Below are 17,697 nucleotides of genomic sequence, written 5' to 3' on the forward strand. Positions count from 1 at the left end.
TTTTCATAATCTGATTTTAAGACTAGATAGCTTGGCTAAAATTAGCTCCTCTACTACTTGAACTTCCACCATTAGAGGTCTGTTTCTTTGGATATGACATGTTTTACAGATACTCCAGGACTCCATCTTCAACTGGGACTGCTTTGCTTTCTCATGTTCTTCCCTATCACGATTGTTTGAAACACACTGTCCTGGAATGTATCTTCATCTAAACATTGGCACACATCACAAAATATGTAACTGAAATTTTGAGGAGCATCAGTTGACAACTAGCTAAGGGCATTCAGAGGAATCACTGATAAGAGGCTAAAGTGTTAGGCATGAAGAGGTGTCCCATGATAAGGAAAAATGAGCCCTGGATATAGAGGAGGAAGGGCATCATCATTCAACCACATTCTAATTTGGTGTTGAGCCAGAACTGCAAGGTCATGGTTCTAAGAACATCGTGGGTTCTAAGCCAGAGTTCTCCCAGGCAATCCTGACAACACTCTCCTTCCAGTTTCACTACATCTGCTCCATCTTAACTGAGCAACAAGTTGTCTGCACCTGAGATGGGTCAAAAGACAGCAATAGAACATTCTCTGAAGGAAAGCCAATGGGGTGATATGTCTGCCTTTCTTTTTTCCACACCACCTGCAGAGATCTGTGGGTGGTTCAGAATCCCATTCTTGGAAACTCCCAGATGTAGAAAATTTGCTCTATCAATTATCTAATAGATATTTGCTCTGTCAAATATCTAATGGGGTTAGGTTATGATAACATATTACTGCTACAACATCAGGGCTTCTCAGAATCCCAAGAATACATTGGTCATAACTTCTTACTGTTTTCCACTTATAGCAGATTTCCCATTGTGGTATCAAAGGAGATGCTTCTAAATTTTCACAGTCAAGGGGACTATGCAGATTCAACTTTAAGCTCTGGCCTAGGATGGTTTGGGAAAAGTTTAAAGATTTCTGCTTTTTGTGGTTCAGGGAACTGAATGAAGAGCTTCATTTTTTAATGAAATAGCACATCTTAGTGGCACTTGCAGGCACTGCAGAGAAATTTAGGAAGAGATTTTGTTGTTTGGTTTCTGTTTTTTCCCTTGAGTAAAAACATATTATAGTCATTCCTTGGACAGGAAAACCAGCTCTCAAAATGATTGCTTTTGATATAAAACAGTTATAAATAATTTCTATATGAAATTATTCATATAACCCAGTCTTGTTCTTGAGCCCTGAATTTTCAGTGTTTCATTATGCATAAAGCAACTATCCCTCTGGGAAACCACAAGTGGAAATTTCAAAACAGAATGAAAATAATATTACAAATCCAAGGGGCACTCATCTCTCACCCTTGCTTAAATTTTAAAGCATTTTCTATTTAAACTGACACTTAAAACATACTTGTTTTAGAACTTCTGTTCCATTCAATAGGAAATAAACATTTGGCTGCATTTTGAAGAGACCCCCTTCACTAAGCCTTCTAAGTCTTTCATCAGCAGGCTCTTTGGGTTTCAGATAATCACATAGGCTCTGAACCTGGACCATCTCAGTGTCAGCATCATTCCTCCAGCAATGTCGATGCCAGGAGAGCTGCAGTCAGAGGACCCAAAGCAAATTAGCACAGGCCCCGAGACTGACCAAAATGAGGCCAGTCTAAAATAAATCATGTAGGCTTTTTTTTAACATGGAAAATACAGCCCCCTGCTCAGCTAGCATTTTTTTTCCTAAGCTTTTGATTTTCAAAATCTTGGCCATATATACTTTTCAAGCAGATCTGAGTGTGCCAAGCGTTCCATGAAAAATGTAGGTCAGGGGAGTATGTGGTGAAGGGGTGTTTGGAGGGTTGGGAGAGGCTAGGAGGAAGACAGTGAGTTCAGCTGAGTAACAAAAATAATTTTTGACTTCCACAGTGGAATGGAAATCATGAAAACCAGAAAAGGCAAGAAGCGGGTGTATTTTCATTTCATAGACAAGGAATCAGAGGATCAGAGAAAAGAGTAGGGTGGAGGAGCTGGTCTGCAAATCCTCCAGCCAGGATACTACATTCCCATTATGACAGAATCCAGGGAAAGAGTTTACAGAGCAAAAACTAGTTCTGACTTATCTTTAGAATCTTCATTTAGAGATCAGTGAAAGCTATCAGTTAACTAATATTTCCAAACGCTTCACCCAACATTTTTGAGACAAGTCAGTAGATGAGTGAGGTTTCACTCTAGTTTTCTTGCCTCTTCTTCAGGCCTTCTCCCTTGCATCCCTTCACAGTTCCTGTAGCACTGTGCTGTGCCCCGACAACCAAGCTTGCCCCCAGTTCCAGTCTAGAACCTTCCTTCCTGTCTTCTTTGCTTTCAGGTCAGCCTAGCCAATGTCCTGTTTCCTTCTTGATCTGCTGCCTATTAGCTTATATTACCCACCTCCCTTTTAACAGGAGAAACAGAGCCTCTAGTTGAAGAAATTCTCAGGCAATGTGGCAGGTAAATGGGAGAGGTACTGGAAGGTACCAATGGGAGTTCTAGCCCTATTAATTCCATTCTGTCTCAAATTATTTCTATTCCAGACGCAAGGCTAGGCACTGGAAATATACTGACTGATGAAAAATTATTTTTATCTTTATATTACACCATTTGGAGAGTAATTTATTCCAATATTTCATGAGGCTGTTTTCATTAAATAGGAGACAATGTGTGAAGTAAACAACAACAACAACGCTTTCTCAATAGATCCTAACAATATGTTCCAATAGGAGAAGCAAAAAAAAAAAAAAATGCTTATAAGCAAATGAGGAAAACAGAGTAATGTGCTCAGAACTGTGTAAGATTTAATTACAGGTGGTTATTTTATGCTCCTCTCTCTTTTCTAAATACCTCACCATACACTTTTTCTTTCAGCCTCTGAAAGATGACTAAATGATGGATTCCTAGGAGTGTTTAAGAAGGAGGTGAAGCAAGGGAATTCTGTTTGTTAGGCTCCCACTTGGGCAGACAGTGAGCTAAGGACTGTCATGAATGTGAGTTCATTTAATTTTTACAACAGTGTCATGAGGTAAGTTGAATTAGGCTCATTTTACAGATAAGGAAACTGAGACCCATCAAGGTTAAGTAACATTTTATCTAAGATACAGGAGAAAATATGGGGCTAGAGCACTATTAAAGGGGAAAAGGGTGTTCCTACTTGTCTTTGGGGTCTTTCTGTTTCCTAATTTCTGAATGCATATACCCCAAGAAGCAATACACCCAAGCACAAAGCATGGAAGATTACAAAATAGTATAAGTTCTAGTCGTTCCCCTCAAGATGACAACAGCATACTTTTGAGACACACGCCACACACACACACAATCCAGACTATATGAATCAAAGACAAGTCATGCTGTCAGAGACAAGGGAGAGTCTGTGGGTTGGATTTACATTGGCAAAGGGGACATGTAAGAACATTCTAGGTGGGAAAAGTTATGATGAGTAAGATGAAAGTAATGATGAGTAAGACTCAATGTTTCATTACTTACAGTGAGTAAGATGAAATTAACGATGAGTGCGACTCAACATCTCAGGACAGGGATAGAGGGTCGGTGTGCAAAGAAGTAGGACTGAAGGAGATTACAGAGCAGAGCAAGAAAAGTAGTGCTTGGAAAGCTGGACTAAAGTGGGATGGTGAATGTGACTGAACTGCAGCATCCCCGGGAGAAAGGGTGTATGGTGTGTGCGATGTATGTAGTGTGTGTGTAGGGGGTGGGGGGTAAGAAATGTGTGGGGAATATAGGGAAGGGATGAAGTGTGTGGATGTGTGTAGGGGTGTGGGATGTGTGTGTACAATGTGTGTGGAATATGCGGTGTATGTATGATATGTGGGTGTGTATATTTGTGTATGTGATGTGTGTGGTGTGTGTGTGGTGTGTATATGGTGTGTGGGGGATTGTTTTGGGTATGTGTGCGATATGTGGGGGTTTTGAAATATGTGTGTCAGGGTGGTATAGGGAAGGGTTTGGGGTGTGTAGTGTGTGGGAGGTGTGTGGGGGTATGGGGGGGTGTGTTATGGTGTGTGTATGTGGGCTGTGTGAGGTATGTATGTATAGTGTGTGGAATATGGGGGGTGTATGTGTGTGATATGGGGGCATATGTATGGTGGGAGTGTGTTTTTGTTTGTGTGTATGTAGGAGAGTATGGGGGTATGTGTGGGGTGTGCATGGCGTGTGGAATATGAGGGTATATGGGTGTGTATGTGGAGGCTATGAGTGGGGTATGTGTGTATGGTGTGGGCGGTGTGTGTGGGGGTGTGTGTTGGCTTGGGGTGGGATGAGGGTTGGAGGGGTGGCAATAAATATGGATTGTGGAAAAATCAATGGACTGGGACCAAAGGGCAAAGGTTGTAGTCCCGGCTTTGTTGTTGACTGGAAATGCAACACCTTTGAGCCTCAGTTTTCTTCAGCTATAAGACCAGAAATTGGGGCAAATTATCTCCAAGGTCTGTCCCACATCAGCAATTCCAAAACACCCCTGCCCCACCTATCATTTTGCCCTTTCCCACCTTCAACTCAAGGTTGTAGAAAATTTTGTCTTTGGTTGGCAAAAAGCATTCTTTTTTAATATGAGAAAAAATTGTTCCATTCCATGAACCTGTTGTTATAAAACAGAAAAATCTGTTTTATTATTAGTGAGGAACCTTTAGGTATAAAAAATTCCAGGCTAATTGGAATGCTGTTAAACCAAGGCCATTTCTTCTACTGCACCCACTTGCTTTGGCGGAATTATTATTTGATATGATGCCCCTTATAAATATTAGGGGCCCCATGAGAAAGAGCCTGAGGAATTTCAATGCTGTGTTTACTATAAGGATTTTTTAAAAGATGTTATTAATTACACCAAGGAGAAGAACTTTCTCTCTAATTTCCAGAAATGTTCCATCCCTGAACAGCTGGCTCCTATCCATCTCAAGGACTCCACGATTGCTGTAAAGAGCGCTGTAGCCCTCTTACCAGGGTGGTACTGCTGGAGAGTACAGAGCCAAATCCAGGTCCAAGTCCATAAGTAAAGTGTAATTGGGACACAGCCATGCCCACCACTCCTGTGCTTATTGTTGATGGCTTCTTCCCTGGTGGCTCAGATGGTTAAGAATCTGCCTGCAATGCGGGAGACCAGAGTTCGATCAGGAAGATCCCCTGGAGAAGGGAATGGAAACCCACTCCAGTATTCTTGACTGTAGCCTGCCAGGCTCCTCTATCCATGGGGTTGCAAAGGGTTGGACACCACTGAGGAACTAACACCTTAACTCTTCACTTCCACCTACAAGGGCAGAGCTCAGTAGGTAGAACAAAGGTAGACGTGGCCCATGAGCTTAAAATATTTACTGTCTGGCCTTCTACAGGAAAAGTTTGTTGACCTCTGCATTAGACCTTCAGTTTACATCTGCTTGAGTCCCTCTTGGCTTATGTATTATAAAATTGCTTGAAACCTGGGTGCTTATAGCATATTTATTCAGTCTAGATTTTGTGTGTGTGCTTTGTCCATAAAACTACTTCTCTATGTTCTTTTACCTTGACCCAAAGTGGGTAAAACCACTAGACCTCCATCAGCAGATGAATGGATAAGAAAGCTATGGTACATATACACAATGGAGCATTACTCAGCCATTAAAAAGAATACATTTGAATCAGTTCTAATGAGGTGGATGAAACTGGAGCCTATTATACAGAGTGAAGTAAGCCAGAAAGAAAAACACCAATACAGTATACTAATGCATATATATGGAATTTAGAAAGATGGTAACAACAACCCTGTATGCGAGACAGCAAAAGAGACACAGATGTATAGAACAGTCTTTTGGACTCTGTGTGGGGGAGGATGATTTGGGAGAATGGCATTAAAACATGCATAATATCATATAAGAAATGAATCGCCAGTCCAGGTTCAATGCAGGATACAGGAAGCTTGGGGCTGGTGCACTGGGATGACCCAGAGGGGTGGTATGGGGAGGGAGGTGGGAGGGATTTCAGGATGGGGAACATGTGTACACCTGTGGCGGATGTATGTTGATGTATGGCAAAACCAATACAATATTGTAAAGTAAAAAATAAATAAATAAAAAATAAAACCACCAGACCATTCAGGTATGACCTAAATCAAATCCCTTATGATTATACAGTGGAAGTGAGAAATAGATTTAAGGGACTAGATCTGATAGACAGAGTGCCTGATGAACTATGGATGGAGGTTCGTGACATTGTATAGGAGATAGGATTCAAGACCATCATAAAGAAAAAGAAATGCAAAAAAGAAAAATGGCTATCTGAGGGGGCCTTACAAATAGCTGTGAAAAGAAGAGAAGTGAAAGGCAAAAGAGAAAAGGAAAGATATACCCATTTGAGTACAGAGTTCCAAAGAACAGCAAGGAGAGATAAGAAAGCCTTCCTCAACAATCAATGCAAAGAAATAGAGGAAAGACTAGAGATGGGAAAGACTCTAGTGGAAAGAGACTTTCGTTTCACTAGAAAGAGAAATGGGAAATGACTAGAGATCTCTCCAAGAAAATTAGAGATACCAATGGGACATTTCATGCAAAGATGGGCTCAATAAAGGACAGAAAGGGTATGGACCTAATAGAACCAGAAGATATTAAGAAGAGGTGGCAAGAATACACAGAAGAACTGTACAAAAAAGAGCTTCATGACCCAGATAATCACGATGGTGTGATCACTCACCTAGAGCCAGACATCCTAGAATATGAAGTCAAATGGGCCTTAGGAAGCATCACTACAAACAAAGCTAGTGGAGGTGCTGGAATTCCAGTTGAGCTATTTCAAATCCTGAAAGATGATGCTGTGAAAGTGCTGCACTCAATATGTCAGCAAAGTTGGAGAACTCAGCAGTGGCTACAGAACTGGAAAATGTCAGGTTTCATTCCAATCCCAAAGAAAGGCAATGCCAAAGAATGCTCAGACTACCACACAATTGCACTCGTCTCACACATTAGTAAAGTAATGCTCAAAATTCTCCAAGTCAGGCTTCAGCAACATGTGAACTGTGAACCAGCAGATGTTCAAACTGGTTTTAGAAAAGGCAGAGAAACCAGAGATCAAATTGCCAACATCCGCTGGGATCATGGACAAAGCAAGAGAGTTCCAGAAAAACATCTATTTCAGCTTTATTGACTATGCCAAAGCCTTTGACTGTGTGGATCACAATAAGCTGTGGAAAATTCTGAAAGAGATAAGAATACCAGACCACCTGACCTGCCTCTTGAGAAACCTATATGCAGATCAGGAAGCAACAGTTAGAACTGGACATGGAACAACACAATGGTTCCAAATTGGAAAGGAATACATCAAGGCTGTATATTGTCACCCTGCTTAATTAACTTATATGCAGAGTACATCATGAGAAACACTGGGCTGGAAGAAGCACAAGCTGGAATCAAGATTTCTGGGAGAAATATCAATAACCTCAGATATGCAGATGACACCACCCTTATGACAGAAAGTGAAGAGGAACTAAAGAGCCTCTTGATGAAAGTGAAAGACGAGAGTGAAAAAGTTGGCTTAAAGTTCAACATTCAGAAAATGAAGATCATGGCATCTGGCCCATCACTTCATGGAAAAGAGATGGGGAAACAGTGGCTGACTTTATTTTCTTGGGCTCCAAAATCACTGCAGATGGTGATTGCAGTCATGAAATTAAAAGACACTTACTCCTTGGAAGGAAAGTTATGACCATCCTAGACAGCATATTAAAAAGCAGAGACATTACATTGTCAGCAAAGGTCTGTCTAGTCAAAGCTATGGTTTTTCCAGTAGCCATGTATGGATGTGAGAGTTGGACTATAAAGAAAGCTGAGTGCTGAAGAATTGACACTTTTGAACTGTGATGTTGGAGAAGACTCTTGAGAGTCCCTTGGACTGCAAGGAGATCCAACCAGTCCATCCTAAAGGAAATCAGTCCTGAATATTCATTGGAAGGACTGATGCTGAAGCTGAAACTCCAATACTTTGGCTACCTGATATGAAGAACTGACTCATTTGAAAAGATCCTGATGCTGGGAAAGATTGAGGGCAGAAGGAGAAGGGGACAACAGAGGATGAGATGGTTGGATGGCTTCACCGACTCAATGGACATGAGTTTGGGTAAACTCTGGGAGTTGGTGATGGACAGGGAGGCCTGGTGTGCTGCAGTTCATTTGGTTGCAAAGAGTCGGACACAACTGAGCGACTAAACTGAACTGAACTGAAGCTCAGGTTCACTGTCTGGCTCAGAGGTCAATGCTTTGTATTAATACTAGAGATGGCCTCTTAGAAATGACTGAAGGACCCTCTTCAGTGACTCTTTTACAGACCTTAATAAAATGAATTCACAAAAACTTCTATTTTTGCTGAAAAATTCTAAGCCAACAGAAGGATCAGCAGAGCAACTTGGCACTTTTTACCCCACATTCAAACAATTCCTCCCATTTCTTTTCGGTTGATACATGTGTTTGCATATTTACTGATTTTTTTTCCTCCCCTGGTCACCCTTAGTTAGAAATATAACCAAGTCTCCATGGAAACACAACATAATGCTCTCTCACAGATGATCGAGGGACCTGAGCAGCTGGTATTGGGCTGAAGGCTGCAATGGCATCTGACCAAATTAGGAAGAGAAAACAGCTTACCCAGCTCTTCCAGACCTTTCAGAATTCTAAGCTCAGCATGGAAACCTACACAGATTGTGAATTACTGCAGATTTTTTAAACTTCTCTTATTTTTAACAATTTTACTGATATATAATTTACATACATACAATTCACCCATTTGAAATGTACAACATAATGACTTCTAGCATATTCATAGAGCTGTTACTGCAGATCTTCTAATTCTTTCTCTTTTTTTTTTCTGAGAATACTCTATCTTATCCATCGTATGTTTCAGCTATACAGTACTTTCATCTCCTGACATGAGAATGACTGACAGGAGTCTACAGAATAAGCAGGAAGGGAAGCTACTTTCAGTGAACACCTACTGTGTGTTAAGCACTATGTGTCACAGCTGGCCCCTTGTCACACAGTTTGTAAAGCAGAAGCATTGGGATTTGAACTCTGGTCTGATCAGCTCCAAAGCCTATTATCTTTGCACTACACAGGAAACAATGCCCTTCAAAAAGAAGAAAATAGAAAAGACAGGTGGAATGAGGTATTTTAATATAGCCATGGTCTTGGAGGGAGATAGAAAACAAGGTAAAGAAGAATATAAACATCTCCTCTCCTAACCCCAACTACACCTACAAGAAGTTAAGGTCAAAAGCCAGGTTGGGAAGGAACCAAGAGATTCCGAATTCTCTTCCACTAAAATCTGTCCCTCATGCTTAAAGGAGAATGTTTGAAATAAGAACAGTTAGTGTGCCCTGAAAAAAGGACAAAGTACTATGGTAATTTGGAGAAAGACAGAGGAGGAGGATGATATGTATCAGGAAGATGTGGCAGAAAACAGCAAGTTCATAATTCAAAGCCTTGGCTATTTTCTGGGGCCAATTATCTACTTAACTGTACTTTTTTATCCTCATATTCTGATCTAGGAAGAGCAATCTCCTAAGTCCCATTCCTTCCCTGAGTGTGGGCTAGTGGCACATAGGCTTGCCTAAGAGCCTGCCTCTGTGAGCAGGACCTGCCAGTCCTGCTCTCCAAGGCACCTTGAAGATTCATCTCAGAACTGTACTCTTGAGTCGTGCAGAAGACAGGATCTGCAGGCGTGCCTGGGGACCTGAGCTGGTGTGACTGCTCCCCTCAAGCAGGTGGGCTCTAAGCCCCCAATTTCAACTAAGACACTTTTGCTCTTATCTATTTGAAGAAGGCATTCCTCTACTCCATAACTGCTTGAAAAAACACTGTCCTGAAACATATGTTCATCTGAACATGGACACACATCACAAAATATGTAACTGGTATTCAAACTGGGACTCTGAGCATACCCCCTGAAGATTTACACAAGAGTTCATGGTTGGAACTTCCCTGGTGGCTCAGACGGTAAAGCGTCTGCCTGCAAGGCGGAAGACCTGGGTTCAATCCCTGGGTCAGGAAGATCCCCTGGAGAAGGAAATGGCAACCCACTGCAATACTCTTGCCTGGAAAATCCCATGGACAGAGGAGCCTGGTAGGCTACAGTCCATGGGGTTGCAAAGAGTCAGACACGACTGAGCAACTTCACTTTCACTTCCATGGTGATACCACCCATCCTGGGACAAAGATGCAAAGACAGATTATTTTTTAAGCAATGAAACAGTCCATCCTTCCCAGATCTATACTCCACCACTGTTACCACTGAGGGTCAAGGAAAGAATGGAGAAGAGACTGAGAGAATGAGGAGAGACAGAGAGAAGGCAGCTCCTTCCAGTATAGATAGATTCAGGGAAGATGGTGAGGAATGACAGCATCTCTTCGATCCTAGGCTCTGGGACCACAGATTCTTTTGGAAAGGCTTTTGGTTCTTAGGCTCTACTTTGAAAGCGTGATGGGATGAGTTGTCCTATGTTAATATGCCCTATAAAACTCGAAGAGTTCATTCCTCTTCTGCAGGAGCCCTTTATTGCCTAAAGAGTCTGTGTGAAATACTTTGCTCTCCAGAGAGGAGCCATCTCAATGCAAATTGCTTTTTTAATCAAATTAGCTGATAACTAGAGCAGTAGTTACTGCATTAAAATAGACCTTTAGATTATAGAAAAATAAAATCACCTAGGGACATCTTGTCTATACAAAAGCAATCTTATTCTATGAACTAGAAATTTTTACTTGAACTAAGACAACTGTTCTTTATAAATGGTAAGGGATTTGGTTTGGGGGTTTTTTTGGAGCGGGGAGGGGAAGTTGTTTTCAGTATCCTTGTCCTTCTGAACAGCTTTTGCTCAGCTTCCTGGGTGTTTAAAACTTTAGGCATTTGTCAAGCAAGTACTGATGCGGGTATAGCTGGGTTATTTAGCTAAGCACAGACGTACTTATAGAGGTTTGAACAATAAGTGCTCTGAAAAAGAATGATACTTTCTATTTAGAATGGGAGAAAATAATAGCAAATGAAGCAACTGACAAACAACTAATCTCAAAAATATACAAGCAACTCCTGCAGCTCAATTCTAGAAAAATAAACAACCCAATCAAAAAATGGGCGAAAGAACTAAATAGACATTTCTCCAAAGAAGACATACAGATGGCTAACAAACACATGAAAAGATGCTCAACATCACTCATTATCAGAGAAATGCAAATCAAAACCACTATGAGGTACCATTTCACGCCAGTCAGAATGGCTGCGAACAAAAAGTCTACAAGCAATAAATGCTGGAGAGGATGTGGAGAAAAGGAAACCCTCTTACACTGTTGGTGGGAATGTAAACTCGTACAGCCACTATGGAGAACAGTGTGGAGATTCCTTAAAAAACTGGAAATAGAACTGCCATATGACCCAGCAATCCCACTGCTGGGCATACACACTGAGGAAACCAGAATTGAAAGAGACATGTGTACCCCAATGTTCATCGCAGCACTGTTTATAATAGCCAGGACATGGAAGCAATCTATTTCAGAGCAATTTTAAAAGATTATACATCCAACCACATAGTAGGAAAAAATTTCTCCCTTTCGTTAATCTTCCACAGAATAAATGGATGGTACTAGAGGGTTAGAGGACAACCAGTAATTTACGCTGGGCTACACTGATCAAAAGTGCTGTCATTTTAAGAATTTGTTCAGTCTCGTGAGCTACTTTATTAGTTACTAGCATGACCATATGATTCAGGCTTAAAAGAAAATAACAGCCTTGAAGACAAGGCAGCATTAAAAAAAATTCTATTCTTAATTTATAAATTTCCTTAAGAAGAAGAGAGCTCCCATTCATCATTATGACCTGCAAAAACACATACTCTGGCTTCAGTATCAAGGCAAAGACATTTCTAATGGCACAAGGATGGGAACTTCCACAGGTGAGCCTGACTATATGTAATCTTTGAAGCAAAGAGATAGTGGACAATTTAAAGCTTGAAAAAATAAGGCAGCCCAAGAAGAAGGCTCACTGCATTCATTTTTCTTTTCCTTTTTCTACATAAATTTTTTTTTTTTTGCTGTTTCAACCCTTGTTTCTTTAATAACAACAAACTTTGATTTCAATGCAGTGCCCTGGCTGGATAACATTAACCAACAAGTACCTGTAAGTCATGCCCGTCTCTGCCCTGGTGGTTTCCTGAAGTGAAATTCCATGGACACGTAAAAACTTCTCCAGGTATTTCCGTTCCACTGCTCCACTGGGCCTAACAGGCCAACAGGCTGCCTGAGGCGGAGGCTTGGTCACTGCTAGGTGCCGTCTGCATTTCAGAGCCGATTCACTGGATTTGGGCAGACCCAGCTTGGGGCTGGGGATGTCTGCACAAGCAGGTTTATACAGATGCATGCTTCATAAACTCAAGGAGGCAAAGCTAATTTCACAGTACTTCACTCTAAGACTGGCTGTATCTTGCTAGGATTCTCTTGGGTTATCTGGCTTTGATGTGTCCCTAAAAGGGATCGGTTTGTTTTCCTTAGATGTCCCTTATCGTTCATGTATGCGAGCAGGCTCCTGGCAGAACTGTGAGTTAAGTCCCTGCTGAAGCCTGTGCAAAAAGAAGCCTGACCAAAACCAATCACATTTCTCGTCCCTGTAAAGTTTGCAAAGTCGAACTTAAGCAACCGCTTATTGGCCCTGGGGAAAAAAAAATATGGGCACCCTTCCCCATGTCTTTCTATTTAGGTAAAAGGAAATATTTTGGTGGGATAGGGGCCAAATGTTCTGTTCTCATAAGGATCATAAGGCCTTGGGGATGATTCATGAGTATGCAATGAGACCTCTCTAAGTCATCAAACATACCATAGTCAAGTAATTTATTAGACTATTCATTTGGGTGAAAGGCCCATTAACCTTTTTTTCAGATGTTGCAGTCAAATGATAGGAGATATCAATAAGGTGACTGTAACAAGCAAGGGACCCACACAAATACACCCAACCGATTTTTGACAAAGATGCAAGAGTAATGCAATTGAAGGGTAGACTTTCTGACAAACAGTGCTAGAGAAATGGGACATTTATAAACAAAAACAAACTAAATGAACCCTTGACTTAAACACCTCACATTTTTATAAAAATTAACTCAAAATGGATCACAGACTTAAATGTAAAATGTAAAACTATAAAACCTCTAGGTAAAAACTTGGAAGAAAATCTTCAGAAACTAGGGCTAAGAGAAGAATTCTTTAGACTTGATATCAAAAACACAATCAATAAAGGGAAAAAATTATAAATTGGATCTCATCAACTTTCTGTAAATGAAAAAAACAAATTACAGTTTGAGAGGAAGTATTTGCAAACCATATATCCAACAAAGAACTTACATCTGAATATATAATGAAATAAAAACTCCCATTCACTGGATAAGAGGTATATGAGATCTTTCTGGGTTGTTTCTTACAATTGCATGTGAATCCATAATTATTTCAAAATAAAGTTTTTTAAAAAAAGCAAAGAAGTTTCTTTGTGAAAGAAAGGTCTTTCTACTTTGTGATTCCAGCTCTGACTCTCCTCCAACCATGACCTCTGGGCGTGATGGTTCATCCAGTTCACCACGCTTCCTGTTCCTAACCATACCCTTGCTCACTTGGCTTCTCCCTAAACCTTTCAAATGTTCTCTTAAAGCTCATCTCCTCGAGGAATTCTTCCCCAAGCTCCTAACCCCTAGTACACAATCATTTCTTGAAATTCCTCTTGCAATTCACTTCAAAAGCACTCCCTTGACAGCTCTAAACAGTTTCCTAAACATTTGCACGCCCCTGATGATTTCTGCCATATTTTTGTACCACCTATACCAATATTTATTTAGTGTTTGGGATTATTGATAACTTTTAGCTAAACAAATTTACTTAGTGTTATGAATTAAATGTTTGTTTCCTTCCAAAAATTCCTATATTGAAATTAATCTCCATTGTGATTGAGGTGAGGCCTTTGAGAGATGATGATATCATGAGTGGAGCCCTCATAATTAGGATTAGTGCCCTTATAAAAAGAGGCCAGAGAGTTGGCTTGCTCTCTTTCTGCCATGTGAAGATGCAGCAAAAGATGATTGTCTGTAAAACAGGAAGAGGGCTTTCACCAGAACCTGACCATGCTGACACCCTGATCTTGGACTTTCCAACTTCCATAACCAGGCGAAATTAATATTTGTGGCTTAAACCATAAAGTCTGTAGTAATTTCTTACAGCAGCCCTGAGAGATTTAATAAGGCAATATTGTATTACTAGCATCAGAAATAGAAAACCTTTATCACTTGCAATAAAATAGAGTCAACCTGGAAAAAATAAATACAATAAAAATGAAGAATAGTATTAAACTATAACTAGACATTATTGGTGTCCAAAGGCTTTCAATCAGATGGAGACTTATGTTTTTGGTTTTTACTGAGAAGATTGATAGGTATTAAAGAGGTGTTTTAGGTATTTTAGCACAGATCTGAGAGTTTTTTTTTTTTTTTCCTTTAATCTCCCTTTTTTTAAGGTAATCAGAAGAGGTGGAAGAAATTGAAATAGGAATATACCACTTTTACAGTGTGAATCAAGCTTATTTAATGTTCCTTCTGTGTACCAACTAAAATCATCTTTGTCCACCAATGGCAACTTGTACCTACTCTGGGAACACAGACTCATAATATATTGTCCCAGGACTTCCCCAATGGTGCAGTGGGTAAGAATCCATCTGCTAATGCAGGGGACACAGGTTCAGTCTCTGGTCTGGGAAGGTTCCACATGCTGTAGAGCAACTAAGCCCCTGTGCCACAACCACCGAGCTCATGCTCTAGAGCCTGAGAGCTGCAAATACTGAGCCTGTGTGCTGCGACTACTGAAGCGCACGCACCTAGCGCCTGCGCTCTGCAGCAAGAGAAGCCAGCACAGTGAGAAGCCCAAGCACCACAGTGGGAAGCAGCCCTCACTCTCTGAAAGTAGTGAAAGGCTACAAAGCAATGAAGATCCAGTGCAGCCAAAAATAAATAAATGACTATATACAGTCCCAGAGTAGTAGATACCTCCTCCTGCAGGTGCACATCTAACTCCCCTCTAGACCACCAGCTCTTTGAAAGGAGGGGTGGACTGTATCTGGCATAAGTATCATAATAATCAGCAAGGTATTTTGAGAATGATCAACGCTTCAGAGATATTACTGGTTTGCTTGCTTGAATTTTAAGTTGCTCAAAGCTACCTTTCCTCCTTATCAATCTGTTGCTAATTTCACCCCAGCTGCCAAAGTTCTGAACGTCAAAAGAGAAATAAAAGCTTACAAAGAGAAAGCCAGAAAAGCTAGAAGAGCAATCCAGCAGTGGTATGGAGTTAAAGAGAAACTCGAATTCCCAAGTAAAGTTTGTATCTATTATTCAGTCACCTACACTAGCCACTGTTTAAATCAGCCACGGAGGTGGTTCTTCCAGTGGAGTTCCACCAAGGAAGAAACAGAGTGAACCGGAAGAGCAGTCATGAACAGTGAAACATGAGCCCGCCTCATTGTTTTCTTCTGCCCTCTGAATATGGATCCAGGCACAAGAAGGAAGAGAAGGATAAGAAAGCCAATATTTACCAGAAGCTGAAATTTCCTTTTACTAAGTTCTAAAAGTTGATCATTGTCATAAAAGGTCCCAGTTTGAAGACAGGGATTAGAAACTATATTTATAAAGGAATTGTGTGTCCTTTGGCCGTCTCTCAAATTCAAATAAATTTTAAATGATGTGTATACGACTATAGGAAATGGCTCTGAGCAGCTAGGGTGGGAGCGAGGGTAAGGGAAGCGGGGGTGGGGGAAGTTAATATCTGTCTCTCTTTCCATGGGATGATAATTATTATACATTGTTCAGAATCTTTAAGCATTATACAAACCCAGGGTCAGCAGAGTGTGGGAAAAATGACATGGCTATCTGATGAGAGAGGTGCTTCTGGGCCATGTTCTGCTAATGGAATGCAAGAGGCCCTGGGGCTTATAAGTCACAAATAGAAGTTCATATAGCCCTGGATGGTGAGCAGGCTTAATCCACACCTGCTCAGCATTCGTAAATAACCATGTGACTTTGGGCAGGTCTTGACTTCTCTGTCCCCTTAGTTTTTATGGCTTCAGACTTAAGTAATCTCTAAGATTCTTCTAGATCTAATGTCTTGTGAGTCTTAAAAGCTACTTGGGCTAGACATTCTATAGAAATGAGGGCCTTCCCTGTGTTGACTCAGTGAATTATTAGCTAGTTCTCTAAGATACCAGGCCTATGAGATTGCTGTCATTATTCTTAGAATATGCCAATCATATTTATAGCCTAATTTTAATTTTTTCTTGGATAAAGAGGAAACTTGTTAAACACAATATACTAGATTTGTGGATATCTCACAGTCATCTAAAAATTGTCTTGGCCTACAATTGAAAGCTGAGACAGGAACTGGAGGGACCAGAAGAACGAAACTGTTTGAACAGCCAGGATGAAGAGTAGCTGTCCAAATGAATTTGGACAAGGGACACCAAACCACAGATGCAAGCAAGCCTGCCTTCCTATTCCAATTACTTTTGGGAACTCTGTCCTTTTGCTCTGCAGGTGATGCTGTGACAGAGCAGTCACATGCCTGAGATGTCTGCCTCCAGCCCTCTGGGAACCATCTGACTAGTTTCTCTTGTCGATGCCATCGTCTCTTTTCACCTTTCCCAGAGCTACCTGGGGTCTAGTTGCATGTTGCATGTGATGAGACTACAACTAAATATGTTTGGGTTGTATAAACTTAACACAGTGAAGAAAATATTGCCTTTGCCCTTTACTATAAGGAGCTTACAGTAAAGGAGAGGAGAAAGACCCGTACAGGCTACAAAGCTCACTAGGAGCTACAATACAGGCAAGCAGTGAGGAGAAATGAAAACCCAGTCTTGGGGGTGGAGTAGAGGAAGTAACAGCAGCAGGAAAGGGAAGGGTGGGAGGGGTGGAAGGAGTTCCTTCAGAAGTTTGCAATCGAGCATGAAGCCTAACCTTTTTTTTTTAATATAACATATATATACTTTTTTTTTTCGGCTGCACTGAGTCTTCATTGCTGCGAATGGGCTTTCTCTAGTTTCAGAGGGCGAGGGCTAATCTCCAGTTGTGCTGAATGGGCTTCTCTTGTTGCAGAGCATGGGCCCCAGTGTGTGGGCTCAGTAATTGTGGCACACACAGTATGTGCAATCTTCCCAGAGCAGGGATCGAACCATGTCTGCTGCACTGGCAGGCATTCTTAACCACTAGACCACCAAGGAAGTCCGAGGAAGCCTAATCTAGAAAGTCTCTTTATCATTGATTGGACCTCTCCTAGACAATACATCTCACCTCCTTTTAGGCCAAAATTTCTTTAGGAATAGAATAAAACAATCCCAGCAGCACTGGGGAGGGGACACATGTTCAGCACATGAGGTTACACCATGGAAGTAATGGAGAGCCCCAGTTAAGGCAACCTTAGGTCCCGAAGACAAGGCCTCTACCTCAGTCTCAGTCGGTTTTCTCTTGTCCTTATCTCTGCTGCTTGAATATTATATTATACACTCTTGTGCTACGACATAAAAGCAACTCCTCCCCAATGTGTAATTATCATATTGCTAATCTATACATAGATATATACATTATAGCCTTGTTTTAGGAAAAACAGAAGCATGCATAAGAGTGATCAGGTCTATGGTCTCTTTCTCAGCTGTAAAAGGCT

The 17,697-nt window shown here is 41.0% G+C and overlaps 1 protein-coding gene across 2 annotated transcripts in view; it reads right to left on the reverse strand.

Annotated features, from left to right (window-relative positions):
• Positions 1–17,697, reverse strand: part of KCNAB1 (potassium voltage-gated channel subfamily A regulatory beta subunit 1) — a 461,725-nt gene that overhangs the window by 424,408 nt on the left and 19,620 nt on the right. The window contains exon 1 of one of the 2 annotated variants that reach the window (XM_025289400.3): positions 12,135–12,586. The exons of the other annotated variant lie outside the window; for it this stretch is intronic. Within the exon in view, the coding sequence (XP_025145185.1) occupies positions 12,135–12,376 (242 nt within the window). The 5' untranslated portion in view covers positions 12,377–12,586. Of the gene's footprint in view, positions 1–12,134; positions 12,587–17,697 lie in introns of those variants that run through there. 2 annotated transcript variants of the gene reach the window in all.

This window comes from Bubalus bubalis, chromosome 1 (genome assembly GCF_019923935.1).
Source record: "Bubalus bubalis isolate 160015118507 breed Murrah chromosome 1, NDDB_SH_1, whole genome shotgun sequence".
Classification (NCBI taxonomy): domain Eukaryota; kingdom Metazoa; phylum Chordata; class Mammalia; order Artiodactyla; family Bovidae; genus Bubalus; species Bubalus bubalis.